The 21,490-nt window shown below is 39.0% G+C and overlaps 1 protein-coding gene across 1 annotated transcript; it reads left to right on the top strand.

The window, feature by feature from the left end:
• The first annotated feature begins 694 nt into the window (after positions 1–694).
• On the top strand, positions 695–2,068 carry LOC137389705 (uncharacterized). The gene has a single exon (XM_068075781.1). The coding sequence runs from the start codon at positions 695–697 to the stop codon at positions 2,066–2,068; it is 1,374 nt and encodes a 457-aa protein (XP_067931882.1).
• The last annotated feature ends 19,422 nt before the right edge of the window (positions 2,069–21,490 follow it).

The following is a 21,490-nucleotide window of genomic DNA, read 5'->3' as shown; positions in this document are numbered from 1 at the left end:
TCAACTTGTGAAATTCAAAGGACAACTATATGTGATGAAAAGAATGGGTTTTGGCTTGAGTGTTGCCCCTAAAGTAATGTCAAGGATAATTGCCAAGGTTCTCGCCCAAGACAGCCACATATCAGAGGGAACTGATCACTATATAGATGACATTTGGGTGGACGAAAGTGTTGTTACAGCTGAAGAAGTCAGATGGCTCTTGTCAAAGTATGGTTTGGAAACAAAAGAACCTGTGCCGTTGACCAAATCCCATGTGCTAGGCCTGAGAGTAATCAAAGACCCAGATAACCAGTACAAATAGTACAGAGATGGTGTAGTTCCCATATTACAGGAGATTCCAACAAAACGTGAGTTATTCTCTGTGTTTGGGAAGTTGATTGGTCATTACCCAGTGGCAGGATGGCTGAGACCTGCCTGCAGTTACCTGAAACGACAAACTAATGAGATAGGATGGGATGAAGAAATTCCAGTTCCTGTCAGAGCGTTTGCCAAGGAAGTCATGAACAGAATCTCGCAGCATAATCCAGTCACTGGGCGTTGGAGTGTGAGCAACGTTTTAGAAGGTGTTGTGTAGTGTTATGCAAGCAGTTTGGCAGTTGATTGTTGTTTGGAGATAGATGAAAGTATCGTAGAAGATGCTACATGGCTCAGGAAAGTTGATGGGTCACATACCAATGTTGCTGAGTTGGAAACAATGATAAAAGGGCTGAATATTGCCCTGTGCTGGGGGATTGCTAGACTGAAAATTGTAATTGAATCTGCTAGTGTATACGGCTGGGTGCGGTCAGTATTAGTGGATAGTAAAAAACCTAAGGTCAGTGGCCTGAGTGAGATGGTGATCAAGAGAAGACTTGGTATCATTTCCCAATTGGTAATGGAGTATCACATCAAAATGACTATTCAGTTGGTGTCTTCAACATCTAACAAGGCAGATGTGTTAACCAGGGTACCACAGAAGTGGCTGAACAGCCCATGCCTAGCTGTAGTGACATTAGATGATAAAACCAAGGAAATAACAAGGCTTCATGGTAAGCATCATTTGGGAGTCAAGAAGACCCTGTATTTGACCAAAAGGATGTGTGGACAAGATGTAGATGAGAAGGTCGTGAAGCAGGTGGTAGATTCTTGCAATCAGTGTCGGCGAGTGGATCCTGTCTCAATTAAATGGAATCACGAACGGCTGTCGGCTGACAAAGTATGGCAGAGGGTGGCAATGGACATTGCGTATGTTAATAAAAGAGCTTTCCTGACTCTAATTGACTGCGGACCAAGCCGCTTTGCTATGTGGAGAAGACTGCCAAATGAAACTGCTTCCACAGTAGCCAAGGAGTTGCATAGAATATTCTTAGAACGAGGAGCTCCAGACGAGGTGCTATGTGACAATGGGCCATGCTTCAGAAGCTATGAGATGACTCAATTTTTTAAGGAGTGGGAGATAATGCAGGTGTTCTGTTGTGCATATAAACATTCAAGAAATGGCATAATAGAGCACAACCACCGTGCAATTAAAAGAATGGTTGCCCGAACTGGTGGTCGGGTGGAAGTTATGGTCTACTGGTACAACAACTCACCCAACTTTGACAATATAGTTCCTGCAGCTAATGTGTATCAGTATGAGGCCAGGCTATTAGGAGCGCCCAAGGCTATTGGGTTACCAGGAGAATTGTGGGATACAAAGGCCAATCCCTATCAGGCGGGCGACGTGGTTTATGTGAAACCAAGAAGCATGCGAACTGAAATGACATGGAAGCAAGCTAAAGTGACAAGAGTGGTAGCAGATCATGTAGTTGAAATGGATGGTATAAATAGACACATGGCCGATGTAAGACCTGTTATAGCTGACTCGCAAATATCACAGAGTTGTGACCGCCTGGTGACCAATAGAACTGTAGAATATTGCATAGAGGATAGTGATGACCAAATCAGTGACTTTGATGTTAGTGAGCCCAGCAATAATACTGACAATAGTGAGAGCAATAGTGACAGTGATTTACGTGAGAATGATACTTCACCCCTAGGGAGAGACAAAAGGTTACTTCCTTACTTGAATGATTTTGTTCTTTACTGACGTTGCAGGTACATTTATATGATCTAGAGATCAGGGAAGAATGTGATTTGGAATACCTATTATATGCGTAGTAGGATTAGGTCTGTCATTAGGTATGTCATTTATAATTGTTTTAGCGCTAACTCACACTCCATCATCTATTAAAGTAATCACGATATGTTTTTGCCATTAGTTAGTCTTGCCTAAGGTATGTTATGGTATGTTATTATAAAGCAATTATGCTGTGGTTTTCGTAGCTGTGTTTGCTGTTGATGAGTTATGCTAGGGGCATTGTGTTTCTGGGGTCAATAAGCTACTTATGCTTGATCAATAAAAGAGAGTATCACAACAGAGCTGAAGTTGAGAGGCATTTAGTAAGATTAGTAGACCAAGATTCAGAACTTACACATTCCACTTCCTGCGGTCTTTGCTTAGCCTCATTTAGACAACTGTTACCATGTTAAATGTTACCAAACCATTTTTAGTTTCATATTTGTTATTTCTCCGTTCTGTCTTCGTTCCGTGTTTCCTTCTTCTGTCTCATTGTGAAATCGTTCTTGGTATATAATCACTTTTTAGTGAAGAGGATAAGCATTCAGCACTGAACAGTTCATACGACCAACTTATTAACCAATCCGAGACTCAAATGCAAATTCGAGCAAAATGGTAAAGGACTACCATCATCCGTACATGCCACTAAAAGTGAATACTTTAACAGATTTTTACCTAAAACCATAAGAGACATTAAAAGAGGCACACCACTTCCACATTAAGTGGTTTAGTGTGAAGACAATTATGAGGTAATGCGAGGTAATACTTCTCAAGGTTTTCGTTGATGGGAAATGAAGGCTCTTCGCGACGCTGCTTTATCTACGTGCACATGCATGTTTATAGTGTTCAAACCCATGCAGACGGCGGGCTCCTATAGGTCTGCGCAGAGCCGTATAGTTTCACAGAGTCCCGTGACCAAAAATCGGAAACAAAAACGCTTGATTCCAAACAAACCCGATCGACATACTGATCTCTAATGGAATATTCTTACCTCGCTCTCAACATCTCACTCTTTTGCATTTGCTTTATTACAAAAAATCATTTGTAGTTTCTTGTAGGGAATTTTGTCTTTTTTCAAATGGTGTATAATAAAACAATCAATTTCAGAGCGACTGCCAATGGGAGTAATTTTTGTTGATTAATGTTGCGGCCTCTCCATTATAACTTATATAAAAACACTAGGCGTGGCCTGTTTGTTTGGAATCGCGCGAGCTCCCATATACGCTTCTGTTGGTTGCGGGACTCTGTGAAACTATCTGGCTCTGGGTCTGCGTAATTGATACGTGACCTCCCAATGCTGATCTGGCGTTCATAATCCACTTTCCTGCGCAATCAAGCACAACTGAAGCAAAGCCACTGAATTACCTATACTATCCTTAGAATGAAATTAGCCTATCTAAACCAATGAACTTCCAGTGTGACTATTTGAGCGCCATCTTGAACATTGCTACATGGGCTTCCGGCTGTAGAGAAGTGGCAGATCATAGTTATCCCAAGAAAAAAACTCATTTTTCTGCTAGAAATCAGTGTTTTGTCATTAGTTGCTACCACTACGACAACCCTGAAACACGGAGGGTTGAAGATATATCATTTCACAAGTGAGTTTAGCGTTTTATTCCTGCATTAGTAGCACTAATACAACAGTAGTTGTTTAGAAGAAGCTTGCTAGTAGCTGGTTAGAAGCTTGCTAGTAGCTGGTTAGTAGTAGCTTGCTTGTAGTAGCTGGTTAGTATCTTGCTAGTAGTTGGTTAGTACCTTGCTAGCATCTGGTTATGGTGCCTTACAGTGCCTCGCATTGCGCGTTCACAACTCAAGTTTTACAACTCGAGTTGTGAACGCGCAACGCGACTTTTCAAAAGTAAGGTGCAATATATTGGTATTACGGTAGCATAACCGTAGATCTGGTTATATTAACAATGGTACATCAATAGGCACCCGTTAGCTAATAGAAATTAAACTATGTATGTACTGTAAAACTAGAGCTAATAGCGAATTATACTGCGCCAAGTTTACAACTCGAGTTGTACAACTCGAGTTGCACAACTCGAGTTATATTTACCAACTCGAGTTTGTAAATATAACTCGAGTTGTACAACTCGAGTTACACAACTCGAGTTCATCAAAAATCCAGGCCGAGTTCTTTTAACAGCAACTCGAGTTCAACAACTCGGCTTGAGAACATCTCATCATTTCATTTTCTCTAGCTATATTTTTTATATATGGAATTTATTTTTGTGCATCATTAAACGCCTTTGAAATAATTTCTATGTTCATTTTCGGTGTTCATTCAGTTTCTTGTCAGGTTCTAGAGAGATAACTTTTTTTTCATTTGAAAAAGAAGTGGCCTACCTCCCACATAGATTGTTTTTTAGTTTGCTTTTTACATTCTATAATTGTTTTTTTGTCTCGTTATATTTATAGAAATAAATATGCGCAAACATCGCCAATATAATTATATAATTTAAATGTGTATATATATTTAAATTATTAGTGTTAAATTTCTGTAAATGTTCTGTAAATGAGACACCCCAATTACTCACTTTGCTTTTTTTACAAACCCGTGTTAGTTTTGCGTATAACACAACTCGAGCTAATCATAAACCCAGACCAAGTTGTACAATTTGGCAACTCGAGTTGTACAACACGGCAACTCGAGTTGTACAACTCGAGTTGTGAACGCGCAACGGGAGGCACTGTAAGGAGCCATATCTGGTTAGTAGCTTGCTAGCAGCTGGTTAGAAGCTTGCTAGTAGCTAGTTAGAAGCTTGCTCGTAGCTGGTTAGTAGTAGCTCGCTAGCAACTGGTTAGTACTAGCTCGCTAATAGCTGGTTAGTAGTAGCTTGCTAGTAGTAGCTGGTTAGCATCTTGCTAGCAGCTGGTTAGTTGCTTCTTGTAGTAGCTGGTTACGGTATAAACTTGCTAGTAGCTGGTTAGTAGTAGCTTGCTAGCAACTGGTTAGTAGTAGCTTGCTAATAGCTGGTTAGTAGCTTGCTTCCATTACTACTCACAGCCAGCCTTTAGTGAGCCTTTACCTGATTTTATTATTTTACACATCACTATAATTGTTGAATGTTTTTACTAGAATTAATTTGTGCTGCTCGTTGATTCATCTTGGCTGGTGTTGGAGACAAAGTAGGTCAGTACTGGTGCTGTTAAATTCAAATAACAACAGTCACTGTTCTCATAGATCAGGAGTGCCAGTTACATGGAACAAACTTTGTTAGTAATTGCAATCTTTATCATTATCACTAGAGCAAGTTTTTGTCAATAAAATAAAATTCCGTTAGTTGATAAGAATGTTTTAAAACGCAAAAAACATCCTGAACATCAAAGGTACATTTTTCTAACAAGTTGAAAGTCTAACTTTCAATTTTTTCTTTGTCAACAAAATTTTCCCTATAGTTATAACTGACTATAAGAGCACCAATCCTAATCTGTATGTTTGTTTAATAATTTGATTACCTAGTTTTCTTATCATCAGGTTTCCAAGTGAAGAGAAAGAGCCAGAAAGATGGCATACTTTGTGGACTGTTTCCAGGCGGCAGGAGATCCCCAGCAAAAATGCAATTCTATGTAGTGCCCACTTCAATGATTCTATGATCGATAAAACTGGTCAAATTGTACAAATTGTATTAAGACTGTACAAATTGTATAGTTTGCAGGCATGTAGTAGTTCAATTTATTATATATTATATATATATATACTATAATGCTATTAGACATTATATTAGGATCATCAGAGCATCTGGCTCATTAAATTTTTATGCATAGATCATTTATTTTTTGAATCACAAACAAATTTGATGGTCAAGTATAATGTAATTAAGATTTATAAACTGTTTTATATACGCATACAATTTGTACAGTTCGAAGGCATTTAGTTGTTTAATTTATTATATACTTTTTATATATAATGCTATTAGACACTGTATTAGCATCAGAGCATCTGGCTCATTTTCTATGCATAGATCATTTATTTTCTAAATCACAAATAAATTTTGTGGTCAAGCGTACTGTAGTTAAGATTTATAGCTTGCTTTTTGTCTATATCAACGAATAACACATATAAATATAACACAAATCAAGATATATTGAGTGTTGGGACCTACTGGCGCAATAGCTAAAGCTAATCTAGGCTCGAGGCTAATCCAATTACTTTTCTAACAAAGCAGTATAGGTTGCAAGATTTTAGTCAAATGTATACAACAATTTTGTCCAGTTTTTTGCTTTTGGTGATGTAAACAACTATAATTGTGATCTCTTATTAGATAGCCAATAAGTTTTAAAGCTCAAGTTCACTGGGCAGGTAAAGCGAGCAATGCCAATGATACCCTTAAATCCAGTGGAAACGTCTGTTGATAAGAAAGGCAAATTATATAGAGCCCTTACAGAGTTGTTTGCCTTTCGTTGAAATCATGCCAATAGCCATCTACAACAAAAACTTATAGCCTATAAATCTGTTAGATCTTTAGCTAGCTTGACGTTGATATACCGTATAGGTTGAATGAATCTGTAGATCTTTAGCTTGACTTTGATATGTAGGTTGATTAAGATCGGGGATGGATAAAAGCACTCACAAGCTCATGGAGATTAAATGTTGTACACCGTTGCAAGGTTACTATAAAAGGGGGCGTGACCATGTAGCATGGACCAAGATGGTGCTCAAACTGTTACACTGATAAATGACCTTGACCATTCCAGGGGTAATATAATTCAGTGAGCATTACTGAGCATTACTATACTATCGTAAAAGCTCTAATTGAATGCCATGGTGCTCTATTGTTGAACCCTTCCTCTATAACGGCAGCGTTCAAATAGAGTTTCACGTTGTTTTTTTCAAATGGCTCGTCCGACTTTTGTAAAGATAAATTGCCTGACTGTATAGACTTGCCTGAACTTCCCTTGTATTGTGTAATCTCATATTTATCATACGTGTGTACTTTTATATAACCTGGTGCAATTCTTTCACCGGCGGAAGCCCTTTCACAGGCGGAGCGAATGTCGCCTATATTTTAATCTTTTTTTTCCGGTAGAGCCACATAAATATTTTAGATGCAATAAATCTGCTAACTTACCTCCAACTTGTCAAAGATCTCTCAATAAATATGCATTGAGAAGCCGAGAAATATGTCTACCAGTTGATATCTATTGCTTGAGATTGACCTACGATGATATTATAGCCTGTGTCCTGCCTTGAAATTTGTTGAAGCTTTCAATTTTTCATTTTGTACTAAATTTGAAGACATATTTCTATTTTATATCTATATTTAACAATGTTGCATAAAAGCTCATTGCACTCATTGATGTTCGCTACAATTTGCAGCTGAAACTTAAAAATTTTTATGTGCAAGAGAAGAGGAGTTACAAGCATAGATCCATTGTAATGTTATAGGTAGATGTGGAGAAATTATGTTATGCATAACCGATCCGAATCCACACACAACATCAGTGTTCAATTTGCTTTGTCATCTCATTCTATTTTGTCTATGTTCATTTTCTGCACTTTTGCTTAGCTTGTGGGAACTAATTTGATTATTACTAGTTCAGGTACTAGTTCAGGTGTTAAGCTATTGTAAGCAATACTGATATTTCCCAGTAAAAGTTACTTCTTTCTTCTATAAGTCGTACTATTAAATACACAGCTAACAAAATTCTAAAACAGTAATAATAATGACAAAAGGTTAGAATAGCTAATGAAAGTTACATCCTTACTCGAACAGTCGTTCATGTTGCTTTTTTCAGACCTGTACGGCTGTGAGTTTTGACAGTCAAACCAGAGTCGTGACAGTTCATAGGTAGAGAGTTTTGGCAGTTGAAATAATGGTGCAGAAGAGGCTCAGCTGATGAAGGAGAATGAGGCTCCGTAGGCATGGGAGAGAGAGGCTCCTCAGCAGGCAGAGGGAAGAGCGCCTAAGCAGACCCTTGGGAAAGAGAGAGAAAGTGAGCTCTGCAGGCCTTTAAGAACGAGAAAGAGGCTGAGTCATAGGAGCTCTTCTCTTTTACAGATGTCTGGCATAGGGGACGGTTAGCCTGTGGCAGTCGGTTGAGTGTTAAGGTTCAATGCTTCATTTCAGGCCTGTATAGATATCTTGTTTGCGTAAGTCTTCAGCGGTGGCACGTGATGTAGGGTGGAGCTCGTGTCTTACCTATGGTATCTAGGTCATGTTTGACAGGAGTGGCAGATCTGTATATGTGTACCCATTTGATTCGTCTCTAATGTTTCTCTGGTAGTCTTCCGGTGATTGGTGGGTTTAATTGCTTCGACATCCATTTGGCATGTTCTTCATTTGATGCTGACGCAATTTCTATAATTGATTCATCTAATTTTGAAGTTTATAATTTGCTTTTGACCTTTTCTAATTATTGGATCTTTTGATGTCTTTGGACGTCTTGCTGGTTGTATGTATAATATTATTATCCCGTGGTCTGGCTGCTTTCCTTGTTGGTATGCTGTTTTTGCAGTATTGTAAAGGGCTGACTTCGGTAGCTGAGTCAGCTTTACTTTACTAACAAGGGAGACGTAATCCTGAGCTACTGGTATGCCTTATCCAAGGCCTGCTTGACGCGCCCAAGGGTGGTCAAGTCAGTCCACGATAAGTACCTGGTAGTCAGGCTTACTCCGAAACCAATCTGGCCTGCCCTCTAGGTCCCTATATCAGGCTAGTCTAGATCCACTAGCAGCTTGCTCTAGGACTTGATTTCTTATGCTATGGCATACCTGATCAAGTCTAGATAAAGCTGTGGATCAATCCCTAGCCCTATAGAGCCACCTTGGCAGTTCTGTCTGACGTTTAGAATGAGCCTGCTTCTGCAACTGTTGAGCCAACCAGGCAAGCGTCAATATAATCAGTTCTGCGAGTATAATAGTTTTATTTATGATAGCTTAGAAACATGCGGACACAAGATCGGGTGATATCAAGCATACCAGTGCAGCTCATGCACTGGCTTATATCGCAGTATGACTCCGCTCACTATTCTACCTATGTCACAAAAGAGTTGCACCAGGTTATATAAGAGTATACACGTATATTAAATATGAGATTACATAATACAAGGGAAGTTCGGGCAAGTCTATACAGTCAGGCAAGTTCTACCACTAATATGAATATAATAAGTATAAACAATCAATATGTACAAATCTCCGTCCTCTACAGTATCTCTATACAACAGTAAGATCAGATTACCACAATGATGCTATCAAATAATATGCTATAAATTTAAAAATTTATAAGTTATATAGCAATAATCTATCAAATGCTACAAATATTGCTGTGCAATACTGTATATACTGTATATACTATATACTATATAATGTGTTTTACTTATGAACTTATGAGAATAGCTGAGGATCATAGCGCTCTATAAGATCGCCATTTCTAGAACTTATAAAATTTAGCGCATGCTTGACGATATTGATAGATTCCATTGTCCTAGGCTGGCCAGTCATGCCTAATGAGTAGTAATAGTGATACATCTTTTCCGTCAACACGTCCAACAACTAATCATACAACAATCTACGAGCTACATGTAATATTACTAGTAAAACAAATACAACAAATATATATTCATCAACATATATTAACATCAACATATTATATACATAATAACTTATAATACATGCAGAAACAAAAGTAACGTTTTTGAAACAAAAATATTTGGATCGTTTGCTCAGCCAGTTGCGCTCTGATTGTTGTTGTTGATGGAACAAACATCTTCTGGTTGCGCAATATCTTCCACAATGTCTTCTAGCCTTAACTCTTCTTCACTGCTGAACTAGTCAATATTAGCGTCGAAACAATTTTTTAGCAGAGAAAAACTTTTGCGCGTTGCATTTCGTACAAACACATGTACATGTATTGATAAACTTTTAGCCGCATGCACATTAAGCACAACTTTTAGTCCAGTAGTTCTTAACCTTTTTTGCCTCATTCCCCTTTTCCAAACCTAAAAACAGAAATTCCCACTCCCAACTCCTTCAAATAATGCACTGCAACTAGATAGTGAACTCTATTTACATATATAACTTATATACATATATATACATGTATATATGCATTTATTACAGTCATATTTACATGGAATATTAAAAATGAATGTATATATTGAAACTCAATATATCTATCATTGTAAGACAGTCAGCAGACTAGTGCAATTTCTGTGTTTGTTTGGAGCTGACCAGAATGTTGATGTTAGGAGTTGTTGTAGATAGGGCACACCGTAGGTCAGCTTCTACTTCCCGACGGTTTCTAGATTTGCTCTTTATGGTTAGCATTGCTGAAAATGCTGACTCGCAAAGATATGTGGAAGCAAATGGAATGAGCATCTTGAAAGCGGCCAGGCTTATGTTGGGATACAATCTTTGGGCCTGAACCCAAAAGTGCTCTATTGATAGCTCCTTGAAGTCATCTTTTAATGCAGCGTTGTTGGTCAGCTCCAAAAACTCCTCCTGAAGCTGTTGCGGAATCTGGTGGACATTGCATCGGAAAGGGTCTCGAGTCAGGCTCATCAATTGCTCTGTCCTAGGATCCAATTTCGGAAAATATCTCTCAAACTCTGCTATCAAGCTGTTCAAGTGATGCTTTATGTCGGTTAGCAAAGAAGCGGAAGGAGCTTTCTTGTCAACTAATGTATGCAGAACTGGAAATGAAACTCTTACATTCCCAGTAGCCAGTCTTTTTATCCAGAGTTTGAGCTAGTCCTTGAATGCATTGATACTATCAGTTACATTCAACACATTTCTGTCTCCACCTTGCATCTTTGTGTTCACTTCATTGATTGAACCAAATATGTCAACCAGGTAAGCAAGACACTGATGTAAGCCTTCCATCTGCATTGAAGCCAGTATTTTGGGTTTGTTATGAGTTTTCAAGAAATCATTGACCTCTGCTCCTAGATATAAGAAACGCAGAAACATGTTACCCTTTGATAACCATGGAACTTCGGTGTGGAACAATAGTGATGAGTGCACATCCATATCTTCGCATAACTTGTAGAAGAGACGTGTTTGCAAGGCAGAGCCTTTGATAAAGTTTACTACTTTAATCACTGAAGAAAGATGTTCCTGCAATCCTTTGGGAAGAGTTTTTTGCTGCTAGCGCTTGTCTGTGAATGAAGCAATGGGTACTCACCACTAAAGGATTCTTTTCTTTTATCAACTGTGCAAATCCATAGTTAATTGCTGAAAAGGTAAGGATTGCTACACTACATGCATGCCATGCATAAACATACCTGCAATATCAGCAGCAAACAAGCGACGATAAGCAAAACTTTCAAAGACTTGGTAACATATTTCAAAAGGTTTATATGTGTTTTGTATCGTTATTATATTTAAACGACTCTACACAAAAATGGTTAAATTTGTTGATGAGATTTGAGTACAAGGGTTTGTGACGGCCGTTAATGAATAATCTTCGGGAGTTGTGTGCACATGTGCATTTATCATAAATCTCCCAACCAATCGCTTCACTCGTGTTTGGTCGCAGGATAAAACTAGAAATTCCCTTTTCATACAGCCCACAACCAAAGAGACGATGGAAAAAGAAAGGGTACTGCTGGTTGAGAAATGCAATATTAGCAGTCAAATAGCACTGCAGTGCAATAGGAGAACTGCAATGGTAGCTGCAATGGTAGCTGTAATGTACTGGGTGTTATTATGTACAACAAACTGCAATAATGAAAGGGAAAGGTGATATGTTTATATCTCTCTCCTGCAATAAGAGAAATGCAACATTAAAAGTAAAATGGCAAGCTGCTGTGTAAAATACACAGTTTGAAAGTTGGTTGCGTTAAATGTAGGATGGTTTTGACAGCAATCTGTAACAGAAAGCAAGCATTAGCATTGCATTAGCAAGCATTTAATGGCTATTACCCGTAGCAAGCAGTTAAACTATTCGCTGTTCGCTCTATGCTTATATATTGGATTTATTTGTGTCTTATAAAAGACGCCCCGGCTGTGTATTGGCTCTCGTGGGGAAATAAATACTTTCTGCCCTTGCAAATTACATCTAAAATCACCGAACCACACACCAATGGCTTACCAGACGCATTTTAAGTAATATCTCAACAAACTAGGAAAGATGTGAGGGTCAAAATTGGTCCAAATGTATCAAAACTAGTTGAAATCTGACAAAAAAAATTAAAATTTATTAGAAATTGTCCGAAGTCATATTTGTTGTATATGCGTGCGTCTGCCTCGTGCCCGTTCGTAATGCAGGACCTTAGGTTATGCATGACAGTCTGGCATAGAGGGGTCACACCGCGGGTACGTGGATATATAGGAGTCGACCATGTGGACTGCTGCGGAACTATAAAACCATGGGGCTGACTGCAGACAGGGTTTTTCCATTGTGGAATATTTTGTGAGTGCATATGTTCATGAATATTCACACGTGCTTGAAAAAAACTTCAAGAATGCTTAAACTTGTGATGTCATCCAGAGCAAAATAGTAGAGTCATTTAAAAAAACAACATAAAATAGGCATATTGTATTAAAAAACAGTTAAAAGTTGTCTTGCAACAATATTCACATTACAGTTATTTGGTATCAAAAGATTCACCATGTCTTACTCTGCCATGTTGTAGGTGCAATATATCTGGATATGTGATTACAAGCTCTTTTTAAAGCTAAAAAATAAACAGTTTATTGCCGCCATCACGAAACAGCCGTAGATTGAAATCTGTTTATTTCTCTGACGTAAGCATTACATTTGGTTATCGTTTTGTCATGTTATGTTCTCACAGAAATTGAAAGGCCAATAAAAGGTTCAATCGAAAACGTCTCGTAGCACTAGTTAATGACTAACACTTCGGGTTCTACAGAAAAGCACATATGAAATATAAATGCTCGCTACTTTATACTTTTGTTTCGGTTTGGCCTAATCGTCTAGTCGCAATCTGATCATGTGACTCGTGCTTTCTGCCAAACAGCGCGAATAATTCCTGCAGCATTTTTCATCTATCACAGGTGACAAACAGGCTCCTCATGTTTATCAGAAGATGATATGCACTCCTTCGAGCTAAGGTGCAATAATTAAACAAACTTTTACGGTAGGTTTTGAGATATCAGTGCTCAAAGTGACAGCATTACCACGATGATGAAATAGACGCGGAAGAACAATGGTCATGGTTTTATTGAATGTGTGAAGTATATTTGTGAAAATATTTCGACAAATGAGATTGTGTGAAAGTGTAAACAGAAGCCATATTGTACAACTACGTCCCAATTGAGTCATTTTGGAAAGAGATTCCAATCTACAGCGGTCTCGTGATGGTGGCGATTAACTGTTTATTTTTGAACTTTTAAGTGCTTGTAATCACATTTCCACATTTTTGGCGCCTACAACACAGCAGAGTAAGACATGGTGAATCTTTGATGCCAAATAACTGTAATCTGAATTTCGTTCCAAGACAACTTTTAAGGGTATTAGCTTTTATATGAATAGAACATTCATTTTGGTTGATTATATGTAATTGTTAGAATTGATGCTTTTGTTTAGGTGGTTGGAATAATAATCCTACTATTACTCAGTTTAAGGCTACCTTTCGCAAACTTATCGGCAAATGTGGCGCAAAATCAGATGCAGGTAAGACAGGTAATGTTAGTGCTCGAAACGAGATTCTCATCATACAGGCTACTCCAGAAGTTAATCAGTTTTTGGAGCTCACAACAATTACATATGTCAAATTTCTGTTATAGGTAACAGTACATTCAATATAGCTGGATACATTGTGCGAAAGCTAACTAAAGTGCTGTCATGTAACATTGGCCGTCAGTCCCTGGTTACGACTAAGTCAAGTATCCATTACCGACATCTCTATACTCTACTTGAGCTACAAAACAATGGAGGATTGGTGCGTCCATCAGACGGTGTCATCACGATCCTGCTAGTTACAGAGCGATACTTTCGAATCAATGCAAAGCCAGATTCATTCCATTGTGTGGTGTATGTTACCAGTAGTGTACGGTCTAGTGATGAGTTATGCCTTGGGAAACACCTTACAGACACAGCAGATGGCATATCCAACCACTGCTTCATTGAAGAAAAACCTTATTCAGTCGTTCTATGATCTCAGACAGCATAATTATGCTAAAATCGTACATTCAAACTGCAAGGTGCATCTTTGCGGCATAAAATAATAAAGCAGTACTTTTTAAAGGGCAGTAATAGTGTAATTACCAGAATATTCATCTGTAGCTGTTGTACTCCTATTTATAATCTGATTTAGTTGTAAGACACTCTGACACTAGCTCAATTTCCAGTGGTATACAAATCTCATCTCTCAATCTCATCTCTCAATTTACAGTATCTGTAAGGCGTACGTATAGGTTTAATCATATGATTACACTAATTCCTGCATATCCTTGTTTGCATTATTTCGATTATCTTCTATTACAAGTGTTTTTAATTTCTATGTAGTTGTTACAGTAGTTTATTCTATCTTTTACAGATACTGTTTTCTACATATCATACATTCATGAGCAGACTTGCCAACCCAAGAGTGGGGCAATGCATGAGATTTGGTTTTGGGGCACTTGATGCATCAATGATAGTATATATAAGATTGTGGAAATTGGGGCAAAAATCTCACGCATTTCCATTTTTTATTTGGGGTGATTGCGTGAATCTCACGCCCAATGCGTGAGAGTTGGCAGGTATGTTCATGAGCTATTATCACTTACATCTTAAAAACCGTTTCTGTTTTTGCAGCATATGTGTTGTTTTTATCAAAATACTTCATGTGCTAAGTTTCTCCATTATGGTTTATGCATATGTAATATAATTTTTAATGTAATGGAACAGTGGTTATTGTATGATACGGTGATGACATTAATTACTATCGATTTGTGTTCTAACATTAATTGTACGCAGCCATCATGTTTTGTAGCAGGAAACGGAAACCCTCTTTATTCTTCACAATCTAGCGAGCCTAATAACTATACAGTAATGATATATATATATAACACATGTAGCGAGTCCGATAAAGCAATATACAACATCCCCTTTCAAAAAGCAGTAACAGACATTACAGGTTAGTTAAGCAACATAAAGGAAACTCTCCAGAGCAGTTCCACTAAGGCTAAGCCGATGAATAACATATGTGTATACAAATTTTGTGCAAACACTACAGTCTACTGAGTGTTAGATCACTAGTCTGTGTGGCGAGTATTTGTAGGTTGATTTTCTTGTATTGTTACTTGAGTATGTCCGGTACCATATAGTCCTCTAGGCGCTTTGGCCTCTTCCGCTCTCTGGGTAGAGCACATAACCTACCTGACTACGGCTGGCTGGCTATACTAGGGGTTAGATGCGAACCCAAGCCCTCTGCGCCAGGTGAGTCAGGTGACAGCGCTCCACATGAGTTGGCTCTTTGTAGCACCTCTGCACTCTGTGGAACCGGCAGAGGGGCTTTGGTGTAGATACCACGGGGCCCTCCTCCCTGACGTCAACTAGAGCACTCCTGTTGCGTCTGATTACTCCCTTATCCGTTTTTACTTCGTACGATCGAGGGGCAGACTGTCCTATAACGCATCCCTCTTGACACATGTCTCTCACGTATACTGGGCATCCAGGTTTTAGCTTGGGCAACTAGTGCGCTCTATGTCGGACGTCATGGTTACGCTTAGTTCTTAGGTTAATAGATGTTTCCTTGTCTACGAGGGAGTCTTTGGAGTGTTGTATAAACCTTTGTTCAGGCATAAATTGGGAGGGTCGTACGGATGAGGCGGCCCATTAGCAGCTCTGAAGGTGTAAAGCCATTCTCTAACGGAGTAGCCCTATAGGTCATGAGGCTCAGATAAGGGTCTTTTAGTCTTCTCCCACATGCGCTTGACTGTGCCAACAGCATTCGACTTGTATGTAGGCCAACCTTTTCTGATTAATGATAGGACTTCTCGACATATAGGGTCTAGCTGTTGGGCATTTCTCATCTCCCGGATCAGAGGATCTTCACTCAGCACAGCAGCCGTAACTGATTCTACCTCCTGGATGAATAGGGTGTCTACCGATGAAGGTTCCTCTGCTGGTGCCCGAGACAAGGCGTCGGCTATGTGATTGTGTGACGCCTGAACATACTTCACGGTTGGTGCGTATCTCATAAGCCGGAGTCTCATCCTAAGTACTCGTGCGGGCACTTGATCTAAGTCTTTAATACTCATGAGTCTGACTAATGGCTTGTGGTCCGTCTCAACAGTAAAAGACAGTCCTCGAAGAAATTGGTCCAGCTTGTCGCAGGCCCAGGCCAATGCTTCCTTCTCAATAGTAGCGTAGTTTCGTTCTGTCTCTGAGAGGGATCTAGATGTATAATAAACTGGTCTTCTGCTACCATCTGGCTGTACTTGGAACATTGTAGCCCCAAGTCCAGCCTGACTAGCATCTGTGCTCACGATCGTCTCCAGAGTGGGATTGTAGTGGGCCATGGCCTGAGTGGAAGTAAGTAGGCCTTTAATCTTCTGAAATGCCTCTTTTTGGGGCTTGTCCCATATCCACTCCCTGCTCTCTTTCAGCAGCTCACGCATGGGGGCATTCATTGAGGCGAGATGGGGGATGAACCGAGCCATTTGGTTGAGCATCCCATCGATTCTTCGCAGCTCAGTCTGGTTCTTTGGGGGAGGGAAGTCTTGAATAGCAGCAGTCTTAGCAGGATCCGGGCGGACGCCATTTCCATCTACAATATGTCCAAGAAACTTAACTTGCGATCTTCCTACTTCACACTTTGACTGATTTAGCGTGAGCCCTGCTCCCTGAAATCTCAGCAGAACTCTCCTCAGAGCTTCGTCATGGGTGGCTCTATCTCTGCCATGAATCAGGATGTCATCCATGTGACAAATAACATTTTCTAAACCGCAAAGGAGCTTGCTCATTGCTCGTAAAAATATCTCCGGGGCACTGGATATGCCGAGCGGCAGACGGTTGTATGAATATCTCCCAAAAGGTGTCAGAAAGGTAGTAAGCTTTCTGGAGTCTTGGTCGATCTGCCAAAATCCGCTATTGGCATCAAGTTTAGTAAATATTTTGCTGCCGCCCGAAAGAGCCAAGCTTTCATCTACTGATGGCATGGGGAACACTTCGCGTTTCACAGCTTTGTTTAATCCAGTCAAATTCACGCAGATTCGGACATCTCCGGAAGGTTTTCGGACAGGCACCATGCCACTACACCACTCGGTAGCTTCAGCCGTTGGTGAAATCACTCCCTGGACTACCATCTCCTCAAGTTTCCGTTTTGTCTTTTCTCGTAGAGGTAATGGTACCTTTCTTGGAGTGTAGATGCAGACTGGCTAGTAGTTTTCCTTCAGCGATATGCTGTATGAGTAGTCCTTCAGTTTTCCTAGTCCTTTGAAAAGTTCTGGGAATTCGCTCAGCATGTCTTTTGTAACTTCAGCTTGTTCCTTTACATTATATGTGACGAGTTTGAGCTTTTCGCAAGCCTTTCTGCTTAACAGCGAGGTTGCCTGGTTGCGAATCACAAACACAGTTTCCTTGTGTTTCCATGCTTTGTATTTGAGCTCAGCATCAAAGGATCCTAGGACGTGGAGCTCCTGGTCTCCTGGCCCAAAAAGGTGCAAATTAGTCTTCTCGAGTTGTATGTCTTTCAGCCAGGGCACCTTGTCACTAATCACCATCCCATCAGCTCCAGTATCTAGTTTGAAACTTGTGTTGTGGCCATTTACCTCTATTTCTGCTTTCCAGGCATCCACTGTTAACTGGCCAATGCGGAACTCACCGTTGAATAATAGGTCTCCTGGGGTCTCTCTGACCTCTTGAATTGTCCTAGAACGACACTGCTTCTGGTAGTGTCCTACTTTTCGACACTTCCTGCACTCGGCGTCTTTAGCTGGGCAATCTCTCCTTGGGTGTGATGGTTCCCTTTCCGCATCTTGAACACCTCGATTGTCCACCATATCTTTGGTTATATACGGGTAGGTTTCTCTCTTCATGTATTGGTGGGCTTGGTCTTGGTTTTTGCTCCTGGGTTTTCTTGTGCGTCCTACTGACTGCATCTACCCCTATGGTCCCTGAACCACTTTTCCCCACCGACTGCATCACCGAAGAGGTAACCTCGTCACTACGGCAAATTCTCACTGCTTGAGCTAAGGTCAATGTGTTTCCATGTGAAATCAACTTTTTGCGTACAGTGTCGTCTTTGACACCCAAAACTATTCTGTCCCTCAGCATCTCGTTGTAGGGAGAGTCACCCTCAGTGTTTCCAGCAGCTGAACGGTAATTATATGAACATCTGTCACCTAAAGCTCGCAGTTCTGCATAGAAAGTATCAAGATTCATCGGGTAACTGGTTTCGCACATTGAACTTGTAACGTTCGTGAACTACATTTCTCTCCCCTATGCAATATTGTTCCAAAATGTTCAAAATGGCAGTCAATGAGTTATCAGTATTATAAATCTCACTCGATTCTACAATTTGTGCAGCATTGTCACCCAAGGTATATAATAATAAGGCACGTTGATATTTTTCCTCTTCTTCAGCTAACCTAGACAACACATAGAAGGATTGCCACCTGCTCCGAATCCTTCTAAAATTGACCTTACGCTCGCCATCTAGAACAAGTTCACCTGGGGGGTCGATTCTCGGTGCATTACGTTGGACAATTACAGCTCTTTGATTGGCAACATCCTCCTCATCACGCGAATTTTTCACGCTGCCACCATGTATGATACGGTGATGACATTAATTACTATCTATTTGTGTTCTAACATTAATTGTACGCAGCCATCATGTTTTGTAGCAGGAAACGGAAACCCTCTTTATTCTTCACAATCTAGTGAGCCTAATAACTATACAGTAATGATATATATATATATATATATATAACACATGTAGCGAGTCCGATAAAGCAATATACAACAGTTATTTGCCTGAATATATCATTTGCTGGGTTTATGCATCTGTAATACAACCGTTTGTATGAATAATATGGTCCACGGAAATCTATTTTACTTCCACTTCTCATTTATTATATTCCACTCCATTTGTTATCAATAGGAATTCTTCTTTCAGGCATTCTAAACGCTGTGTATGAGTAGTTTTCATTAACACCAGGTGGATAATATCTATTCAACATGTACGTTTATATCATTTTTCACGGTTTGTTTACATACGAAACTAGTTTATTATGAGCAATATTTATTGTGGTAATCAATAGTCATATTTTACAATATGTTTTCCACAAGGTACCACGGCAAGTAAACTAACTAAAAAGCGGTGTACAACAAAAAAATAAAAAGGACCGCAAAGAAACTATAGTTTAACTAAAAAACTAGTGAATAGTCTAACTAATATAATAATATTAGAACTGAATGCATAAAATATGTAGAACACAAGCTTGAGGATTGATATGAGTATTGTTTAAACAAAAAGTGGACAAATAATAGCTCAGTGAAAATAGTATACAAATATATGACAAGTTTTCTAGTCATGAAAACAAAGTGTAATATGAAATGGTTAAAATAGGTAAGGCTAAATGGTGAATGGTATTATTGGTCAGAGGATAGTAGGTGTAGTTTGAGTTTTGTTTTAAAAGATTGCAGAGGAAGAGTTCTTAAATGAGTGAAGAGATTATTAAATGAATTTAGCAGGTTACTGTTGAGTTTGTTGTGGTTTATGGCACTAGGTAATTTGAATCTGTTTCTGGTTTTGTGACTATGGTTTATGGTTTGAAAGCTATAGCTGAGATATTTAGGGCAGTTATCGTGGAGTATTGAATGAGCAGCGAGGCAGGTGAAGTAATGTGATAGCTTAGGTAAGGGAAGAACACCGGTAATGCTTGTTATTAAGTTGGTAGATGGTAAGTGATGGTTTTTATGGGGTATGTTTAGGTCTTTGCATATAAGTCGTAAAGCTTTTTTTTGTAAAATAAATAGTGTGTTGGTATATTTTACAGGTGTTGTAGGGTAAAACACATGCAGGCCATATATAAGATAGGAATGGATAAAATTATAGTAATATAGTCTGGCAGTATCAAAGCTCATAAGATGACGAATGTTATAAAATAAACGTAGGTTAGATGATATTTTATTTGAAATGAATGAGATGTGGTCTAGCCATGATAAAGAGTCGTTGATGATGAAGCCAAGTAGTTTAGAAGTAGATTGTCTTGTTAGGGTACTGTCAAATATAGAAATTGTCAGAGGGAAATTCAATGGTGGATTTACTAAGATATAGTGAGATTTTGAAATGTTAAGAGGCATCTGATTTGCCACACACCATTGTTGGATAAGTCTTAGGTCTGAATTTATTTTAGATTGGAGGCAAGAAGGGTCAGTTTCGGATATAGAGAATGAGGTATCGTCAGCATAAGCATGAGGTGTGCTGTGGAGTGGTAATTCAAGTAGATCATTTATAAAAATTTGAAACAGTGTGGGTGCAAGAATTGAACCTTGTGGAACGCCAGTAGCTATAGGAAGAGCATCTGAGCAGATATTTTTTATCTTCACGCATTGGCGCCGTCCATTCAAATATGACCTGATGGTGTCAAGAAATTTACCAGCTATTCCTATGTTTGCTAATTTTGAAATAAGTATATTATGATTAACCATGTCAAAAGCTTTTTGAAAGTCCAGAAAAATAATGACTAAAGTATTTTTGTTTTTGACCATGTTTGACCAAGTGGAGTAAAGATGATGAATGGTAGTGATGCAGGAGTGGTTTTTTCTAAATCCTGATTGTGAGCTGCTTATAGTTGTGTTACTATCTAAGTGTATTTGAAGCGCGGTAAGTATATGCCTTTCATAAATTTTAGAAAGTATAGGAAGCACAGATATGGGTCTATAATTAGATAAATTGTTTTTATCTCCACCCTTGTGTAGTGGGGTAACTATAGCAGTTTTCCATAGTTCAGGGAAAGTTACTTCCTTAATAGTTCTATTAATGATATCTGTGAGTGGGATGATTATGAATGGCAGTGATATGCGAAGAATTCGAATTGAGATATTGTCAATACCTGTAGCTTTGTTTGAACGGATATGATGCAGTATGTTTACTACGTCGGTTGTATGTATAGGTGAAATAGTATCTGAAGCATGTGAATAGCTATGCGATTTAGGAGTCCAACTGCGTTCGTTTTCGATACTTAAATTTTTAGATATGTTGACAAAATGTTTGTTAAATGCATTACCCAATGAGCGTTCCGGGGTATCAGTTTCTGATGACATATCTGGATTAGTGTTGTTTTTGTTAGCGTTGCGCATAACTTGCCACAGCTTCTTGGTTTGCTTATCATTTGACTCTGAAATTAGGTTAGAAATATAAAGTTTCTTCTTTTTACGTATTAGATTTGTTGTGTAATTTCTCTGTGTTTTATATTCGTTCCATAACTGCTGACTTTTAAGTTTATCTCTCTTTTCCATATTTTTCAGAATTTCACTGTCCAACCAGGGA

Source organism: Watersipora subatra, chromosome 3, assembly GCF_963576615.1.
Source record: "Watersipora subatra chromosome 3, tzWatSuba1.1, whole genome shotgun sequence".
NCBI lineage: Eukaryota > Metazoa > Bryozoa > Gymnolaemata > Cheilostomatida > Watersiporidae > Watersipora > Watersipora subatra.
The sequence above is the reverse complement of the archived record's forward strand: the minus strand, read 5'-3'. Positions and strand labels throughout refer to the sequence as shown.